At 36.1% G+C, this 18,664-nt stretch overlaps 1 protein-coding gene across 3 annotated transcripts in view; it reads left to right on the top strand.

Annotated features, from left to right (window-relative positions):
* cntnap3 (contactin associated protein family member 3) overlaps positions 1 to 18,664 on the top strand; it is a 122,765-nt gene that overhangs the window by 49,785 nt on the left and 54,316 nt on the right. For all 3 annotated transcript variants that reach the window (XM_051909751.1, XM_051909753.1, XM_051909754.1), the window contains exons 5-10: positions 141 to 344; positions 8,686 to 8,861; positions 9,704 to 9,841; positions 10,238 to 10,499; positions 11,543 to 11,686; positions 13,226 to 13,397. In XM_051909751.1, the coding sequence (XP_051765711.1) occupies positions 141 to 344; positions 8,686 to 8,861; positions 9,704 to 9,841; positions 10,238 to 10,499; positions 11,543 to 11,686; positions 13,226 to 13,397 (1,096 nt within the window). The remainder of the gene's footprint in view (positions 1 to 140; positions 345 to 8,685; positions 8,862 to 9,703; positions 9,842 to 10,237; positions 10,500 to 11,542; positions 11,687 to 13,225; positions 13,398 to 18,664) is intronic.

The raw sequence follows: 18,664 nt of genomic DNA on the forward strand, positions 1-18,664 counted from the left end.
GAATGAAGTTCAAGCCTTGTTAACTTGAAATTAGGTGTCATAAATCAGCCATTTTGACTGACCAGTTCAGCGTGACCTCTTCACTCTGATCTTTGAGTTATTTTCTGTCAACACTGTTGATGTGCTTCTTGTGTTTTCAGGGTCTGATGTGGCCGGATTTGATGGCAGCGGTCACTTGCTCTACAGGCCGGATCCCAGCGCCAATCCAGCGGACAAAGACGTGTTATCCATGAACTTCAAAACCCTGCAGAACTCTGGGATGCTGGTTCATATGGAAGACCACAGCGGACACACACTCACTTTGGAATTATTCAAAGGGAAACTCTTACTTCAGTTTAGAAAAGGTACTAATATGCATGTACCATGTTAATATCCCATCTTTTTTTAGTAAAAGGGACCTATTATGCACATGCACTTTCTTGATTTTGTTTTTGGGCTCTACTAAGTGAAGCCCCTCCTTCTGAAAAACACACTGAGCTCCGATTGGTCAGCTGGACCAGTGTGTTGTGATTGGTCAAGCGCTTTGAGTGTGTTTGGGAAATGTCCTGCCCCTTACCATAACCGCCAGTTTCAACCATAACCGCCAGTTTCCCCTATTGAGAACAGAGCACGCATCAATGACAACAGAATGACACTGATTAAGTTAAACACAAGTTTAAGGAGGAGGGTTGCAAGCAGCATGCAGTGGAAGCAGCCAAGCAAGCAGAGAGTCGCAAGCTGCCTTTAAGTAATGTGCCTTATTTGAGAGTTGCCAATTGAGTCCATAGAAATCAGATCAGCTGATATGGGTGGGGTTGGAATTTGCGAATCAGCTGATAGCAGAGCTTGACTGTGAGGCCTGCCTGAACTAATGCAAGAATGCTTGATTTATGGTAGATATTTGTTGTACTGTCTAAGAAATTATTGTTTACTCTGAGAATCTTTTAATGAGAATCTAATTTAAAAAAAGGCCTGCACTGTAATAATGACAGACAATTAATTACTTAATTGTCTTGAAAATAATGTCATATATATGTATATATATAACCTGGAGATGTTATTCCAAGACACTTTAAAGAAAAACATGAAATTACCATGGTACATCCACAACATATGACTTTACCATGGTACAATTCTGTAGTTTACGTTTATTGTTAGTTAAATTATCCGGCAGATTAACAGATGATCTAATGAATCAGGGATTCTGGTCAATTCGGAAGGCTTGTTCATAAGGTTTAAGGCTGTAAAACAAGCCTCAGGTGTCGGTCTGTCATGAGCAGCCAGTATGGCACAGATTCCCATGTGCCATCTGTGATCGCAGCGTTCGGGTGTCACTGCCAGCGCCACAGTCTCTCTCAAATACTGCTGAACTTACAACTGTAATGGCACAACATGCTTTCTGAACACATCTAATCGGCTCAGGGAATAATCTTATTTTCTGTGTGCTCACATCAGTTCAGTTGAGTGGCAGCTTATTTTGGACATGCTATGAGATGTCATTTAGAGCCCGACACAGACCTGCTGGTTTACATGGCTGTCATTCACAAACAACATGACAAACAGAAAGACCGGAGGTCTCCAAGAGATTTAGAAACATTTGTAACACTTTACAATAAGGTTCTGTTGGTTAACATTAGTTAACTACATTAGTTAGCATGAACGAACGATAAACAGTTCTTCTACAGCATTTATTATTCTTAGTTGATGTTAATCTCAACATTTACCAGTATATTTTTAAGATCAAATTAGTATCTGTTAACATTAGTTAATGCGCTGTGAACTATTCTCCTAAAATTCCGTTTGATAAATAAAAATGGTAACATTTTACAATAAAGTTCCATTTTTTAACATTAGTTAACTATTTACTTAAAGGGGTCCTTGATTATGATTTCTCTTTTTTAACTTTGTGTGTAATGTTGCTGTTTGAGCATAAACAACATCTGCAAAGTTACGACGCTCAAAGTTCAATGCAAAGGGAGATATTTTCTTTTACAGAAATCGCTTTCTAAGGACTACAACAAATGGCTGGTAGGGACTACAACAAGCTTCTTCCTGGGTTGGTGACATCACAAACCGTAAAATTGACATAAACCCCGCCCCCGAGAACACACAACAAAGGGGGTGAGGCCATGTTGGGCTGCTTTAGAGAAGAGGAAGAGTTGTTGTAGTAGAGTGTTGTTGACATGCCGTCATTTTACACCGGACTGCTTCACAAACGAGGGTCAATTCATTCTGGATTTGCACAAAAGATTAACATGACGGCACATGCTAGTGGATGAGTTGAATCAACTCCACAGCAACTACATAAATTTATCCACTAACAATTCAGAAATGTCCAGTTTCATCCTAAAAGTTGTAACTTCTTCCTGAGTCTCTCCATCAGTGTCGACTCCGGTTTGAACAATGTAAGGCTGAACACCGTTACTGACAATCCTCATTTTGGCTGCGTGAGATTCTCCAGCTTTGTTGTTGTTAAGCAACCGAAGCACGAGCTGTTAAAGCTCCGCCCTCTTCTGGAAAGGGGGCCGGGAGCAGCAGCTCATTTGCATTTAAAGGGACACACACAAATAGCAAATTTGACAAGCTATAATAAATGATCTGTGGGGTATTTTGAGCTGAAACTTCACAGACACATTCTGGGGACACCAGAGACTTATATTACATCTTGTAAAAGGGGCATTATGGTCCCCTTTAACTAATATTAACTAATTGAATAGTATTGTAAAGTGTTACTTGTCATCTAGTAAGAGTTTAGAGCTATACAATAATGTGGATAACAGCATTTGATGAGAAATATCTGAGGTCATATTGAGTTCTCTGGCTTTTGATTGCAGACCTTAGCATCTTTGAGCATAGTTTGACATTATGTGAGATTACTAGGATCCTTTATGCAGGAGAAACATGGAGTTCCAGCTAGTCTCTCCATTTCATCTCAATGCTGTCTAGGAGGAGAACCAGTTGTGATATTAAAGATTTCTTTAGCCAATGTTTTTTACTGTACTTTTTCCTCTTAGTCAGTTGTAAATCACATATGCTGCCTGTCTGTACAATTACACATCTGTGTTCAATTTGCTATTTATGTTTGGCATTTGGAAATGTGAAGATTACAGCACTGGAGGAAGCAGCGATCATGTACAGTTTTCATCATATCTCAGCTTTACAAGCTGTACAAGTTGTATTATATAAAGTCTCTTAGAGTTCAGTTGGGTTGGACCGGAGGAGTTTGAATGCCTCGCTTCTGTAAATCTCGGCACATCCGGCTGCTGTCGAGCTTTTCCATCGTAAAGTAACTGAAGTCTAACAGCCACTCTCTCCGCACACTTTGCTCTCTCTGCTTTCACCATAATTTCAAGCAAATCAAAGATGTCTGCCGTCATTTATTAGAGGTGTTTCTGAAAGTGCTAAAGTGGTCTCTTGGCCTCGCTCGGATAATGGCTTGACTCTGTTTGTCAGAAATACACTCGGCTGTTGTCTTTTCCTAGCCGATGATGCCGTGCCTTTCTCGTCTTTAGATGAGATTTACTGTGCCGTAAGGACACTGGCGTTGCTGCATTCGCTCTGGATTGTTTTATAAGACATTTAAGCGTTGCCGTTTAGGAGCGAGTGTTGAATATAAATTACTTCAGGCAGCTTTTAAACTTTTTAGGCTAGATATACCTGCATATGTTGTGTTTGGAGGCTAGAAACTAAATAATTAAGAATAGATGAACAGAATGTGCAAATTTATAAGTTTAATTCAATATTTGAGTCGTCCTGCTTAATGTTGGTTAGTTATGCTGGTGTTTCCGCTTAACTAGCTTAACCAGAAACACAATCTTCCTCAACAGCTTCTCCAGAAAGACCAGACTACACTGTAAAAAATAAAACAGAAAATTATTGAAGAACTTTTTACCAGAAAATGCAGAAAATTTCTTTCAAAATGTCACATTTTATTCGATGTTACTTGCAGTTTCTTTGTAATTGTTTTGAAACTTACTAGCAATTTCTGACAAAAAAAATTTTCTTAGCTTTTTTCAAAAACTTTTTTTTTTTTTCAGGTAGTTAGCCAGTTTTTGAAAGTAAATACATGTTTTATCATGTTGAGCATAAATCCCAATGTTCGTATTGGAGACATTTTGTTGTCTGTGGTAAAAGTGGTAATTTTTTAACTTTTTTGTAATTTAGACATGCTTGATTCTTATAGGCCTTTAGTGGACGTTGTTATGGAAGCTTGTTTCCGCTATGGAATAAAAAAAAAAAAAAAAAAAAGAGAATTGCGACTTTTTTTCTCACAATTCTGACTTTTTTTTCTCGCAATTGTGAGTTTATATGACAATGTTGACTTTATAACTCGTAATTGCGAGTTTATACCTTGCAATTCTGTCTTTTCTCGCAACTGAAGGTTATACATCACAATTCTGACTTTTTTTCTCGCAATTCTGACTTTATAACTCAAAATTGTGAGTTTATATCATGCAATTCTGAGAAAAAGTCAGAATTGCGAGATAAAAAGTAATTATCTTTTTTATTTATTTATTTATTTTTATTTGGCGGAAACAAGCTTCCATATGTTGTTACTGCAGCACCTTTAGATTAAATATTTTGACCTTGATTCAATTTTTCTTTGGTTTCATATGTTCCTTACTCAGGAGAAGCATGAAACAGATCTGATTGTTCTTTACTGTATTTTCTTCTCTTGTCTCAGTCTACGATTGTAAATCTCACGTGTCTGTATATGAGTTTGACAGTTAAACATACTTCTTCGATTTATGTTTGACTTTGGCATTTGTACATGTGAAGAATGCAGCACTGGATGAAGGAGCGATCATATCTCAGCAGGGAGGACATGCTTTTTAGTGTGCAAGTTGAATTTTATACTTAGTCTGTTGACTGGATTAGCTAAAGTTTGCAGCATCATATATTTGAAAGATTTTCAGAGGTTTGTTTGAGAAGCGTAGTGGATTCATTCTGTCTTCATTGTCCTTGAAATTTTCCAACATCCCCATCTAAAGCCTAAATAAATATACAGCACCAAAATAGGTCTGATAATCAGAAAGAGTCAGACATGCTGAACAGGGCTTTTGTGTGATATTGTTGTTGTTTTGATGCAGAGACAGATGTTAGTCGCTGGCAAACTCTTGCTGCTGTCTGTGCCGAATAATACATCTGCAAACAAGCTGTGACATGAAGATTTATGCCCTATATCCCAAACTATTTTATTTGCTGGTAGTTTGCATTCATCAAAATGTCTGTTTATATTGTGCTCCAATGCTTCATGTTTTGCCCCAAACTTTGTTAGGATTTGAATATATACAGTGTTCTGACCGCATTGACCAATACTTCATAATTCCATCATCCATCCGATAACCGTAAATACAGATATTAAGTTTGTTTTGGGGGTTGCCACAGACATCTTTTTTTTTTTTTTTTTTGATAATTCAATGTATATATATATATATATACATGCTTCAATAAGACCAGAAGCATGAATTAAGAAAGTAAATAGAAACCATTTTGATTTCAAGTTCCTTTCATGTGTCTTTAAAAAATAATGCATTAATTATGCATACATATATACAGTATAGTAATACATTCACAGTGGATATGAATTTGAATTTTTGCTATGGGAACTAACTAATAAGATTTAAAGTACTACAACATTTAAACTGAAATAAAAATAAATTAAAACTAAACAAATGTTAAATAACATTTTTGACTTGAATCATTTAGATTTTTCCATGTTAGGTTTTATAAATAATACTAAAATAACACTTATATGTATTCATATGTGAATATCAAACATCAATGCAACATAAGGTCAATTAACATCAACGAGACAATCTGCTAAAACCCTGAATGTTTATTGCACAACCTGTGACTGGCTGGTGTAAAACTGTAACTATTTAAAGCCTCAAACCCTTACTTATAACCTCCTTAAAGTAGACGGCACTCTCAACTCCAGATCTGTGAAATAAACTGTGCAGATGCTGAGATGTTTAGAGCAGCTTTATTTCACCTACTGCTTTGACGCTCTGGCAGCACTTCTACTTCGTGTTTTTATGGTTATATTAAGAACTGACATATTTTTGGGAGAAAATATGTTTCTATTGCATAAACAGGACGACTTTCAGGTGACAGTGGTAAACATTTCAGAAGAGTTTGTTTACAGTGGTAAGAGTTATCGTAAAGGGCGTGGCATTTCCCAAACACACTCAAAGCGATTGACCAATCACAACACACTGGTCTAGCCGACCAATCAGAGCACATTGTGCTTTTCTTAGAGACAGGAACTAAACAGAGCGTTACTGACAGACAACAATGTCAAATACGGGGGGGGGGGGGGAAATGAGTTTTTTGGAACATTCAATCAGTAAAACTTAACTAGCAGCGCCCTTTAAGAAAAATCATTTACAATTTTGGTATTTTGTTGGGTCGTCACTTGATGTCTAATGTAAAAGCCTCAAGCAAAAACTGTCAAATTCAGGGTCACTTTTACCGAGATAACAGAAGAGGACAGGCGTTTCTCATTGTCAGATGATGACAGATTGAAAAAGTGTTGTCATATATTATTTTTCCATGTGCCCGTGGCATTAATCAGAGCCGCTCTTCAAACAAAAATATGAGTATCATTGTTGTATAAGCGAACATGAGAGGTCAAGGCTGAGAGCAGCAATTCTGCCATTCTGCTTGCTTTCTGAAAGGAACAAAGATCATGAAATATTGAGCAGCGAAACACTAAATGTTAAATGACATCAGAGCGTACAGCAGTCCTCGCATGTGCATAAACACAAAGCAGAGCTTGTTGGTATTCTGATGGTAACTGACCAGCGGCATGACCGGCTGCACGCCACTGTAACTCTGATGAATAATTGATAGATGTGTTGCGTAACGTAAAACATACGAGGGAGAACATGCATGTAGCTGCTGCGCTGTCATTCTGTAGCATGTTTGTAGGTCTAAATGTCTGTGTTGTTTTAATATCACTGATATAGTATTATAGTTTCTTAATATTTAGATTGTTTTTCGCCTCTTGTCTCTTTCTTTGGCAACCAGACAAGGCAACATCACTTTTTAAAAAAAAATGTTTCTTCTTGTAAACGTAAAGATTTTTGGAGTACATTTTACAAGAAAAAGCTATTTCAGTGTCAGAGGTGTAAAGAGTACCTGAAAACCATACTTGAGTAAAAGTACACATACCTTACATCAAAAATGACTCCACTACAAGTTACAAGTAACCAATTCCAATACGACTTGAGTAAAAGTCTTAAATTATCTGATTTTAACAGTACTTAAGTATTTTACTCATGCCGAATGTAGGCTCGGAGATGCACTAGTCCTCAACACCTGAGAGACATGCCGATGAAAATAAGAAACAATTGATTTGTAAGATGAAAAATCAAGTTTATTTTCTAAAATCTAAATAAAACTGAACACCTCAATATTGCAATAAATCAAGGTCGACACAACAACCTTTTAAACGTCTACAAACTCTGAAGTCTCAGTTAAGCTCAAGTGCACAAAAAGGTCATAAGTACAACAATATCCATCAAAAAGGTCTTGTCAATATAGCGGATAAATAAAACAATGTTAAGTAAAATTAAATAGTCAAAGTCTACTGTATGTGCTGGTTTGAGCCTCATCACCAGCTGCAGTCATTTCCTCATATAATAAATCAAACACCTGCGATCAGCAACTACCTGCTAATGCACTCACATTCACGTAAAGTAGCCTTGTTGACAAGTTTGGGTGAGTAAAGGCAAAACGCACAAGATATAGTACCTTCAATGCCCTTGGATGGCAATATCGCTTCTTTATATCAGAAACAAACTGCTGCAGAAAAAGTTACCTTCATTCATCTTCAGAACACAAATGAAGATCTTTTTGATGAAATCCGAGAGCTCTCTGACTCCTCCATAGACAGAAATTTAACCACCACTGTCTAGGCCCAGAAAAGTAGTAAAGAATAGTCCATATGACTACCGTGGTTCAACCTTAATTTAATGAAGCAACAAGAACACTTTTTGTGTGCAAAAACAAATAAAAAAAATGACTTTATTCAACAATTTCTTCTCTCCCCTGTCAGTCTCCTACGCTATTTACGTTTAACGCTTCCAGGTTCTTCGTCAGAACACCGGCTCATTATTGGCCGGCTCCTGTGTCAGCATCACATGCACGTGTCATGCTGCTCACGTGATCAGGCGTCGGCCAATACTGAGTCGGCATTCTGACGTAGAACCTGGAAGCACTGCACTGTGTTTACAATGTCAACAGTGTAGAAGACTTACAGGGAAGAGGAGAAATTGTTGAATGAAGTCATTATTTTTGTTTGTTTTTGCGCACAAAAAGTATTCTTGTCGCTTCATAACAATAAGGTTGTCATGTGGACTATTTTAACAATGTCTTTAGTACCTTTCTGGACCTTGAAAGTGGTACTTAAATTGCTCTCTATGGAGGGGTCAGAGAGCTCTCGGATTTCATCAAAAATATCTTAATTTGTGTTCCGAAGATGAACAAAGGTCTTATGGATGTGGAACAACATGAGGGTGAGTAATAATGACAGAATTTTCATTTTTGTGTGAACTTACACTTTAACATCTCAGAAATAGAAATGGTCATTGCATTATTTCTATTGTCATTTTTTTTTTTGAAAGACGTTTATGGTTTGACCAAACATTTGTTACATCAACAAGCCATCCTAACCAACAGATGATCCTGTGTTTGATTCAGGCAGGGGTTCGTCGGGGGACTTTCACCCTCTCGTATCTCTAGGCAGTCTGCTGGACGACCAGCACTGGCACCACGTCAGCATCGAGCGGGTTCGAGGACTAGTTAACTTCACCGTGGACAAAAACACCCAGCAGTTACAGCTTCTTGAGTACTTGAGTCACTCTGAGATTAACGAGGTGAGCCGTTAACGACCTTTCACACAATTAGTCCAGTATAATTTACAGAGAAGCTCATAGCGTTTTAAATTGCTCATACCAAACATGCGAACACATGAATTATACACACAACATCAGTTAACTAGAATTAGAAGGTCCGTGTGTAATTAGTTTAGTAAGAGATTTCACTTTGAATAATTCACTCTGTTATGATACACTGCTAATTTATGTTCATTTCAACACATATATTATAGTAAACTAGAATCATGTTCAAGGCAAGTTTATTTACATAGCGCATTTCATACGCAATATTACTTCAAAGTGCTTTACATAAAAATGATTTAAATAAAGCGGTCATAAAAAGGCACATAAGAAATAAAAAAATAAGAAAAAGGTAAGAAAAATTAATATAATATATTGAAATTCTTAAAATAAATGAATAGTAGACATGAAAGGTACATAAGAAATAAACAATAAAATTAAGAAATATTAATAATGATAATAATTATTATTATTATTATTATTATTAATACAAATAATAATTATTATTCACATAATATATTTTTTCATACAGATGTTAAAATAATATTAATTGCTGTTATTAATTGTTTTCTGAACTAATGGATGAGTTGAAAAGATTTTAAAAATGTTTTTAAAAGTGCATATTATCCAATTAACTTTTGTCCAATCAAATATTGCATCAAGAAGGAGTTGCTTTCAGGTTCATTTGACACACTGGAAATAAAATAAAGATGAGCTTGGAATTGTTGGATGCAGTATCGACAGAGTTTAGCTTATATTATATGCGTAACACTCCATTAATCTGTGTGATTTCTGACATGAATCTGTCCTTCTTTCACAAGATCAGTTTTGGTGGTACGTCATTGGCTGGACTCCAGAAATCCCATTCTAGGAGAAACTTCCATGGCTGCTTGGAAAATGTGCTTTACAATGATATCAGCGTGATTGATCGAGCCAAAGAGAAGCAAGTGGCCATTGCAGTAAGCAGAAACCATGTGTTACCATACAGTTACGTCTTCGGGCTGCTTTATTTGGCTTGTTAGCAATTGTCAGTTGTTGGTTGCCTAATTTTTCCATAATGAGAGCTTTGTATTTCTGTGACCCTTACAATGTTCTCCTCAATTATACAAGGGTTTTTTCTTTTTTTTTTTTTTTTTACAACCACTGTCTTGGGAATTTGGGGGTTAAACCAATTACCAACCCTTTAATTCATTGTCGTAATGACCGTGACAGTGGTATCAGGAACAGCCAGGAAGGCAAATGCATAATTTACGAGGCAGACGTCATGGCTGCGGTACTTTACTCTCACAAATGTAGTTTGTATAAAAAAAAATGGTTTGGTCTTGGTTATACTACAATATTCTGTGCTTTCATAGGGGAATGTCACCTTTACATGCACCGAATCCATTGATGTGCCAGTGACGTTTGCCAGTCCTGGAAGTTTCCTCAGTTTGCCATGGGTCTCCATTGGAGAAAGCATGTCGGTCAGTCTGCAGTTCAGAACGTGGAACAAAGCGGGCCTTCTGATGACCTTTGACCTGCAGCATAATGCAGGAACGCTGTGGCTTTATCTGAGCGAGGCGAGAGCACGACTACAGATCCACAAGACTGGACGGATCATGACGGACATCACAGCAGGTTGAAATCAGATATAAGCACATATACAGTTTCAGTTTATTTGATAGTAAAAGCAAGGGTAGCACAAAGTCAACATCATTGGCACCTGTTGCTCTGAGAATGGCAGCATGTGGCATTATAAACATGTTTATATGAAAAAATCAAACAAATGCAATATGCGTTTGCATTAATTTAGTTAGGAAAGGTATTTAACTTTCTGGCTAAAACTGGTTTTATTGATAAACCAAATGAATGCAGAATACTGAAGTACTTTACATATGGCACACTGCCCGCTATTTAGTCAAAATAGTATGCAGTATGCAAACACAAACATTTCAGTAGCATGATATACTGTTGTCACGTGATCTCATTGGGTAGCCAGGCATCATCTTGGAAGTAAATTAGTTCTGTCAAATGATTAATCACGATTAATCGCATCCAAAATTAAAAGTTTGTGTTTACATAATATAAGTGTGTGTACTGTCTATATTTTTTATGTATATATAAATACACACACATGCATGCATATAGTGTTTTTAACAAAAATATATTATATTTATATATAAAATATTTATATTTACATATAATATAAATTATATATCAATATAAATATACATGTATACATAATAAATATTTCTTAAATAAATGCATGTATGTGTGTGTTTTTATATATACATAATAAATATACACAGTATACACACTTATATTATGTAAACACAAACTTTTATTTTGGATGCGATTAATCGCAATTAATCATTTAAATAAATGTATTTATTTTGCATTTTTGATACATGTCAAAAAAAAAAAAAACCGCTTGGTAGTCTGATAAAATATGATATACTGTGTAAATTTTAGTTTTTAGTTTTAGTTATTTTAGAACTTTAAATGAAAATGTGAAATGTTGAAATAAAATAAGTTTTTTTATTTTGTTATTTATACTTTGCAAGTATCCCATTCCCTATATAAATTAAGTCTGATGCTGAAAGCTGAAAATAATCTTCCTAATGCAGTGCTGAGTGTCTGTTATTTTTGCCTGATCCACAATGCTGGTTCTTTTTCCACAGGTGCTAATTTAAATGATGGTCAGTGGCACTCGGTGGAGCTAGTTGTCCGTCGAGGGCGTCTCGCAGTCACCGTAGACAAAACCGACAGCTCTACAGCGTCCACTTCCTTCCCTGTCGCGCCTGACAGCCAGCTATTCTTAGGCGGTAAGAACAACCTTTAGCCATCCATCGCCTTCTGCTAACACAAAGCAACACGCTAGCTTGGAGTAATTTCCCTCTACACAAGCCGAATCCTTCACGTTAATCAATCCGTCTTGTCACTCAACACACACCTTCCGCTGAGAAAAGCACATTCGTTTACCTTTCAAGCGGTTTGGGGCTGAATCGCTCTCGGCTCCTGGAGGCTGGTGGCTTAATTGCCTTTAGCTCAGACTCTGGAGAGAGTATAACGCCATCTCTGCATGCATGGCAGTCTGTTTCGTCTGCAATGTTTTTCCCTTGGGCCGCAGTAGAGCACGTAATCTATTGGATTACACATTTTAGATAATGTATTCTGATTACTTTTAGATTACTTTTTACCTAACTTGTTTATGACATAGATTTGAATAGGATTATTGTGTGAACATTTATACTACGGGGCTGTTGTTGAATGCTTGAATCTGATTGGTTGAGAAACATTCTTAGGTGTGCAATTGTTCCAGGCGGGTCTTGACCACTTTACATATCCATATCACTTCGCCAAATGATTTCAGTTATTTCAAGGGTCCTTACAGCCTACAACAGCAAAAGAACCAAAACCCACAACAACACTATAAATATAGTAAACAATAGGAGGAAAACGACTATGTTTTTTGCCACAAAGTTACATTTTATTATGTACGGAAAGCACATACTCTCTTTCTCCCGCTCTCTCTTCCACTCAAACCCACACACATACAGTACGGACACACACTCAGACATTAATATACTATTACAGTATTTTAAAGGCACAATATGTAACTTTTTGCCATTAGAGGTCGCCTATTCAAATCAAAGGTGTAGCTTGATGATGAGCGCAGAATCATGGGAGATGTCGTCTTCACCTCACAGCCAGGGGAAAAGCATCCGACAGGACTTCAAACAGAAATCATGTTCACGGATGAGATTATTAACATTACTGTAGTATGAAGCAGAGCAGAGCCGAGTGCTGTTGGAGCTGAACGAGGCCGCTGGAGATTGCTAATGAGAGACGCGCGTGACACACGCTTCGAGAGCAGCGGAAGTTTTATTATGCCGCAGTCGTCGCTTCCACTTCTTCCAGTCAAGTGTATGTGGGGTAACACAGCACTGTTTATCATATTAGATACATTTGAGTGTGTTGAAAACAGTGTTATAACGTTACTCTGTGCGTTCGCTCGGCGGCTACTGTGAGATACTTGTTGCACACTGCAGTAAGCTAGATTGATATTAGAATATCATATTAATATAATCAAGAAAACGAGATTCAAACAATAAAACTAAACGTGTTGAGCTATATAACAATTAGTTTCTCTGGATATAAACATTCTTGCAAACATTTGGGATAATGTAAGTACACAAGTCAGCAAAATATATAACATTGTTCTAGTGGTTTTTGGATTTTTTAATCCAACACTCCTACATATTATGCCTTTAATGATACTAAAACAACAACAGCTGCAATGGCTTAAAGTTATTTTGTGTGTATTTGGCATCGGGTGAAAATGTGAGTGTTTTTGTCCGCAGGATGCCCAAACACGGAAGACGGCTCTGTGTGCAGAAACCCGTTAAATGTTTTCCAAGGATGCATGCGCCTCATCCAAACGGACAGTGGTTTAGTGGATCTTATCAAAGTGCAGCAGATGTTGTTTGGAAATTTTAGCAATCTACAGATGGACATGTGTGGGATAGTTGACAGGTAAGCACTCTTCCTGTCAATTACACTTTTATGTGAACATGCAAAATGTTCCGCTTTCCATTTTCTTCCTCGCCAAATAGATGCGTTAGGCTTGATTATGTAAATATACCGATTAATTAGCCTGAGAAATGCAGCTGAATACTGATTTGCTAAAAGATGCAGATGATGAGCCTCAGGAAGAAACTGCCCTCATTTGAATATTTATCCATCTGATCAATTAAAATGGAACACTTAGCCTAGTGTTTTGTTTTAAATTCAACTTTTGTTCACAATTTAGTTCAAAATGATAAAACTTAGTTGAGCAATATGCCTTTTTCAATGGCAGGTGAGATGAAATTGCTAAAATTAATGCTCATTTTATACCATATTATTGTTTTATATTATATATTATTTTGCATCGACAAGGCTGTCTATAGATTTTGCCACTAAAAGAGGATGTAATGTTTCTGTTTTGCCAAGTAGACGTGGTTATCAGCCAGTGCCAATGATCTCAAAATGACCAAATATTGGCCATGCTGATATATCCGTCTATTACTAGTATGCAGCATGTAAACTGTACATATGATATAAACTTTCTAGTTAGTCAGACTCCCAAAGATAAGATATTTTTACACATATCTGGATTGCAAAATGACTGTATTTATTGCAGTGCATTGGGCTTGATTGACAATAATAGTGACTCTTTTATCTTTTGCACACTGTTTCACATACTGTCTGAATAAATAGTAGGCTGTTTTTGGTATATACTGCAATATATTTGTGTGTTCTCTGTTCTCTGCTATTAGTTTCATGACAGTGAATGTTTGGTTGATTTGGCTCGATGCAGAAATCGGTTTATTTGCTTTCAGACTGAAGTAAATCTCTTGAAGACGAGGCTCTTTTTCTTTTTTCTTTGTTTTTGATAGACGCTAAATGCACTGTTGTGACCGAGCAATTCAAAGTGAAGGGGAACCTGTGGCACACACACTTATATCTCAAGTGAATGTTGTTGTTGTTTTTGAAAGTACCACTGGTGACACTTGATGCAGATGTAGATTTTGTTGTCTCTGAAAGTTGCGTTGCCTCTGGGCACTCGTTTACATTCTGAAAGGTCTCGTCTGTCACACTTGTTCAGCACTCTGAAGACTTGTGGGATATCTTTTTGTTTGTTTGTTTAAATGTTTTTTGGTTTATTGTGTTTTTAGTGATGTTTGCAAAGCTGTTGCAGTATAGAGTGATAGAATGATTTGAACAGACTCATTCTGCACCATTTGTGATCTCAAATTGTGTAGCTTGTTAAGGAGAGTTGCTCTTTTACTTTTTTAGTGGGAAAGTCTTCCGAGCTTTTTTTATTTTATTATTATTTTTTTATTAAAAAATATGAAATATTATTTTTTAAAATATTCAAATAATATTATTAATAAAAAAAACAAAAAAACAAGTTACAGTTTAAAGATGAAGTGTGTCATTTCTACAGCACAAACATCACTTGGGGTTGCATGGTATACTGGTATCATATTAGATTTTTTATTATTATTTATAATTAGTATTAGGCAAAAGTAATCTAAATGTAAAAATATGGTAAATGAGCATGCACAATTAAATATTCAGCTTACAGTATTGGATATTTAATTGTGCATGCTCTTTTCACCTATTTTTACTCTTAGATGTTATTTGCCATCATGTAATGCTCATTTAAAGTTAATCTTTAAAACACTAATACTGTAAAAAAACACTGTTAAATATAATATTTAACATCTCAGAATAAATATCCATTTTTCATGCATTTTTGATGCCTAAATAATGATTGATTTGTGTTTTTTTAATATTATTCAGTTCGCCAAAGTTAGTTTATGAAATCTCCAATATTTAGCGAATGATTTGATGGACAGCCGTGGTCCTAGAGGAAAAGTTGCTCAGAATGAGGAGTTCTACCATGTGATACCAATGTCGTGGGCGTGTGCGAAAAATCATGTGATACACAATCCTTTACACACGTAAACACATCTTGCTGCACTGTTTGGTTCCGATTGGGCCAAAAACCAAGGACTCGTTCACAAAAGTAGGTTTTTCGAAAAATCCAAAATACCCAAAATTTTAGAATCCTTCATCTTGAGCTAAATGAGCTTACGCCCAACGGTTCAGGAGTTATGAGCCATTTCGTACCTTTGACCGCTGTAGCGCCCCCGTCAGGCTGATCAGGGTGAGCCTTGGTGACGTTGTAGATGGTGCGAGTACTACCAGCCCTCAAAGTTTACGTCTCTACGACTTACGGTTTGGTCTGCCTGATCACTTTTAGGGGAGAATGCTAATCCTTGGAAATTTTAACAATTACAGTATGGGTTCAGCACTACGCAGTCAGTCTCTTGTACATATGCGAGCACAAGTAGTAAGTTCCTGGCTGCAGTTCACTTAACGGCCACCGGTGTCACTAATAACAAGAGTTTCTGAATTCTACACACAGCCCATTTAACATTATAATTCTGACATATATTTTCAGCCTAAGATGCTACTTGGTTTTTTAAATGCTGCATTAAATACTGTGAAAACAGAACACATAAATCATGCATACACTTTTGGTAATGTAGTTTAGCACATCAAGCACTAGCGTCAGTGGTTGTGCTCTGAAAGCACGAATGGCGGGGTTGAATCGAGTTCGGTAGCTCTCCGCTCTCATTAACGCACGCAGTGTTATTGAGTCTGCAGGCATGAGACGAGGGCAGACCGTGGGTGATGTCCTCTCACTCCAGGCAGAAACAGCAGCTCCACTGTGAGGGTTATTACCTCTGGAAAAGGGCTGTAGGTTGTTCTCAAATAACATTGCTGCCCATAACTAAGAAATATGGGATGGCAGCAGCTCTCATTGGCTTTACATGTGCCTCATGTGAACCCACGGGCCCTGTGCAAAATGAGTCTAAGTGTGGACTAGACCAAAGCAGAGCGGTTTATTAACCCCAGATCAAAGATAATATGAGGGAAGCAGAGAGCTGACGTGTGCTTACAGTGAAGGCTGATGGCGCTGCTGTTGTTTGGTTTAGTTTGGATGACAGAAGATGACCTTGTACTAGTGTAAATCGATCAGTGCATGTGTTCAGAAGTAGCAGTATATATTATGTACACTGTGCACAGTATTCACTTTTTTTGTATGCATTGATTTTTATATATTCATTTTACTATCCTAACTTTGCACAATTATACAGTTGCATTTAATTTTTTGCGTTCAGAAAATTGTGCACAAAATTGGATTTAAAATGCAGAGAAGATAACTGGATGCCACTCACTGAATTAAATATGCAAGCATGTTAAAAAAAAGTTATATTTGCATACTTTTGCATACTCATTTTGTTTTACATATTATTTTACATATTTGTATGCATTGATACTGTATGCCATTATGTAATATACTAGACTTGACCTTCCATTCCTAATACAGCAAATTTATTTATTAATAAAATAAATTAATTCATAATTACAATAACTGGATATAAATAAGATAGTATAGGATAGGATTTATTTATTTATTTATTTATTATGTTTGGTAAAATATATATTTATGTTTATTTTTTAATTATTTATTTATTTTTAATAAAATGTTTATTTTTATTTTTATATTTAGTTTTAAAAAATATTTATTTTTATTTTTTAGTAAAATCTTTATTTTTATTTTTAGTAAAATATTTATTTATTTATTTTTTAGTAAAATGTTTATTTTTATTTTCTTTTTTGTGAAATATTTATTTTTATTTTATTTTTAATAATATATATATTTGTTTATTTTACTGTCCTAAACATGATTATATAGTTAGTTGTAGATTATTATTTACATTTTGCATTGATTTTATCCTTCTGTCCATTACCCTTCAGACTTGAAATGAAAATGAAATGTTAAGAAAATTGTGAAAATTGTGTTGTCATTGAACTAAACATGTTCTAACATGTGTATTTGCATGCTGCATTTTATTACTGCAGTATACACTGCACGGTTTTCCATATTGAGCTGCTGTTCATTGTTTCAGTTTTTCTGTCCTTAAATAACGTGGCAAGCTGAAGGTTCACCTGAGGAAGATGTTTTCGTGTGTAGGGTGATTATACGGTGACGCGGGAGGAACAGTGTGTGATGTAGTGCTCACTTTGACTAAAGTGCTGAGTAAGTGTTTTTGTAAAGGTGAATAATGGACAGAATAAAGAGGGAGTTTTTGCATTGTCGACACTTTCACTGAATCTCAGACATGTGAACTCACACTCAAGGTTAGAGAAATACAACTTTTATTGTGCTTTTGATAAGAAGAGCATATCAAGTGTAGAGTATCATTACCGATGCTTGACATGAAGTCCCACCTACCTGCTTAAAGAGCCAATCACTGTTTTGATTTGAGGGTTGTTGCTTACGTGTTTTGAATTGTTGCTAGTGTGTTTTTGGTGGTGGAGATGAGTTGCTCACCTAGATTTAATACTTTACTAATCACTAACACTAATTGTGAGCAGTAGTAATAGTGATTTTTGATGATGAAGTGAATAAGGCCTGTTCTCATTCGGTTACTTTAAAGCTCAGAATTAAGCTGTGAAAGTGCATCGCCACAAAAAGAAACAAAACAGAAAGATGCAATAGTTGTGAAGTTGAACTATTTATCATGCACACTGTGGAGTCGCATCCATTCATACACCCTCTCACCGCAGTAAAAGAGCCACATGCCCACAGATCCTGTGTTTTGTGTTTATGCAGAACTGCCTCATTATTTCAACAATACTGCATTGGTTTGAGTCACACAACAGTGTCCCGTTCTGCAGCGTTTCCTGTTCTACTGCCCCACTAATCATCTCCATGTCATACTAATTCTCATTTTGCATTTTTCTAGTACACTTTTGTTCCCTTTCCATTGTTTCAGTGTCACCACAAAATGTTCTTAAAGTAATGCACATTACTGTTTAAAAGTTTGGGATCATAAATTAATACTTTTATTCAGCAAGGAAGCATTACATTGATCAAAAGTGACATTTATAATGTTACAAAAGGTTTCGATTTCAAATAAATGCTGTTCTTTTGACCTTTGTATTCATCAAAGAATCCTGAGAAAATGCATCACAGTTTTCACAAAAATATGAAGCAGCACAACTGTTTTTAACATTGATAATATTGAGAAATGTTTCTTGAGCAGCAAGTCAGCATATCAGAATGATTTCTGAAGGATCATGTGACACTGAAGACTGGAGTAATGATGCTGAAAATTCAGCTTTGATCACAGGAATAAATTACTTTTTAAAATATATTAAAATAGAAATCAGTTCTT

This window comes from Ctenopharyngodon idella, chromosome 10 (genome assembly GCF_019924925.1).
Source record: "Ctenopharyngodon idella isolate HZGC_01 chromosome 10, HZGC01, whole genome shotgun sequence".
Classification (NCBI taxonomy): Eukaryota; Metazoa; Chordata; class Actinopteri; order Cypriniformes; family Xenocyprididae; genus Ctenopharyngodon; species Ctenopharyngodon idella.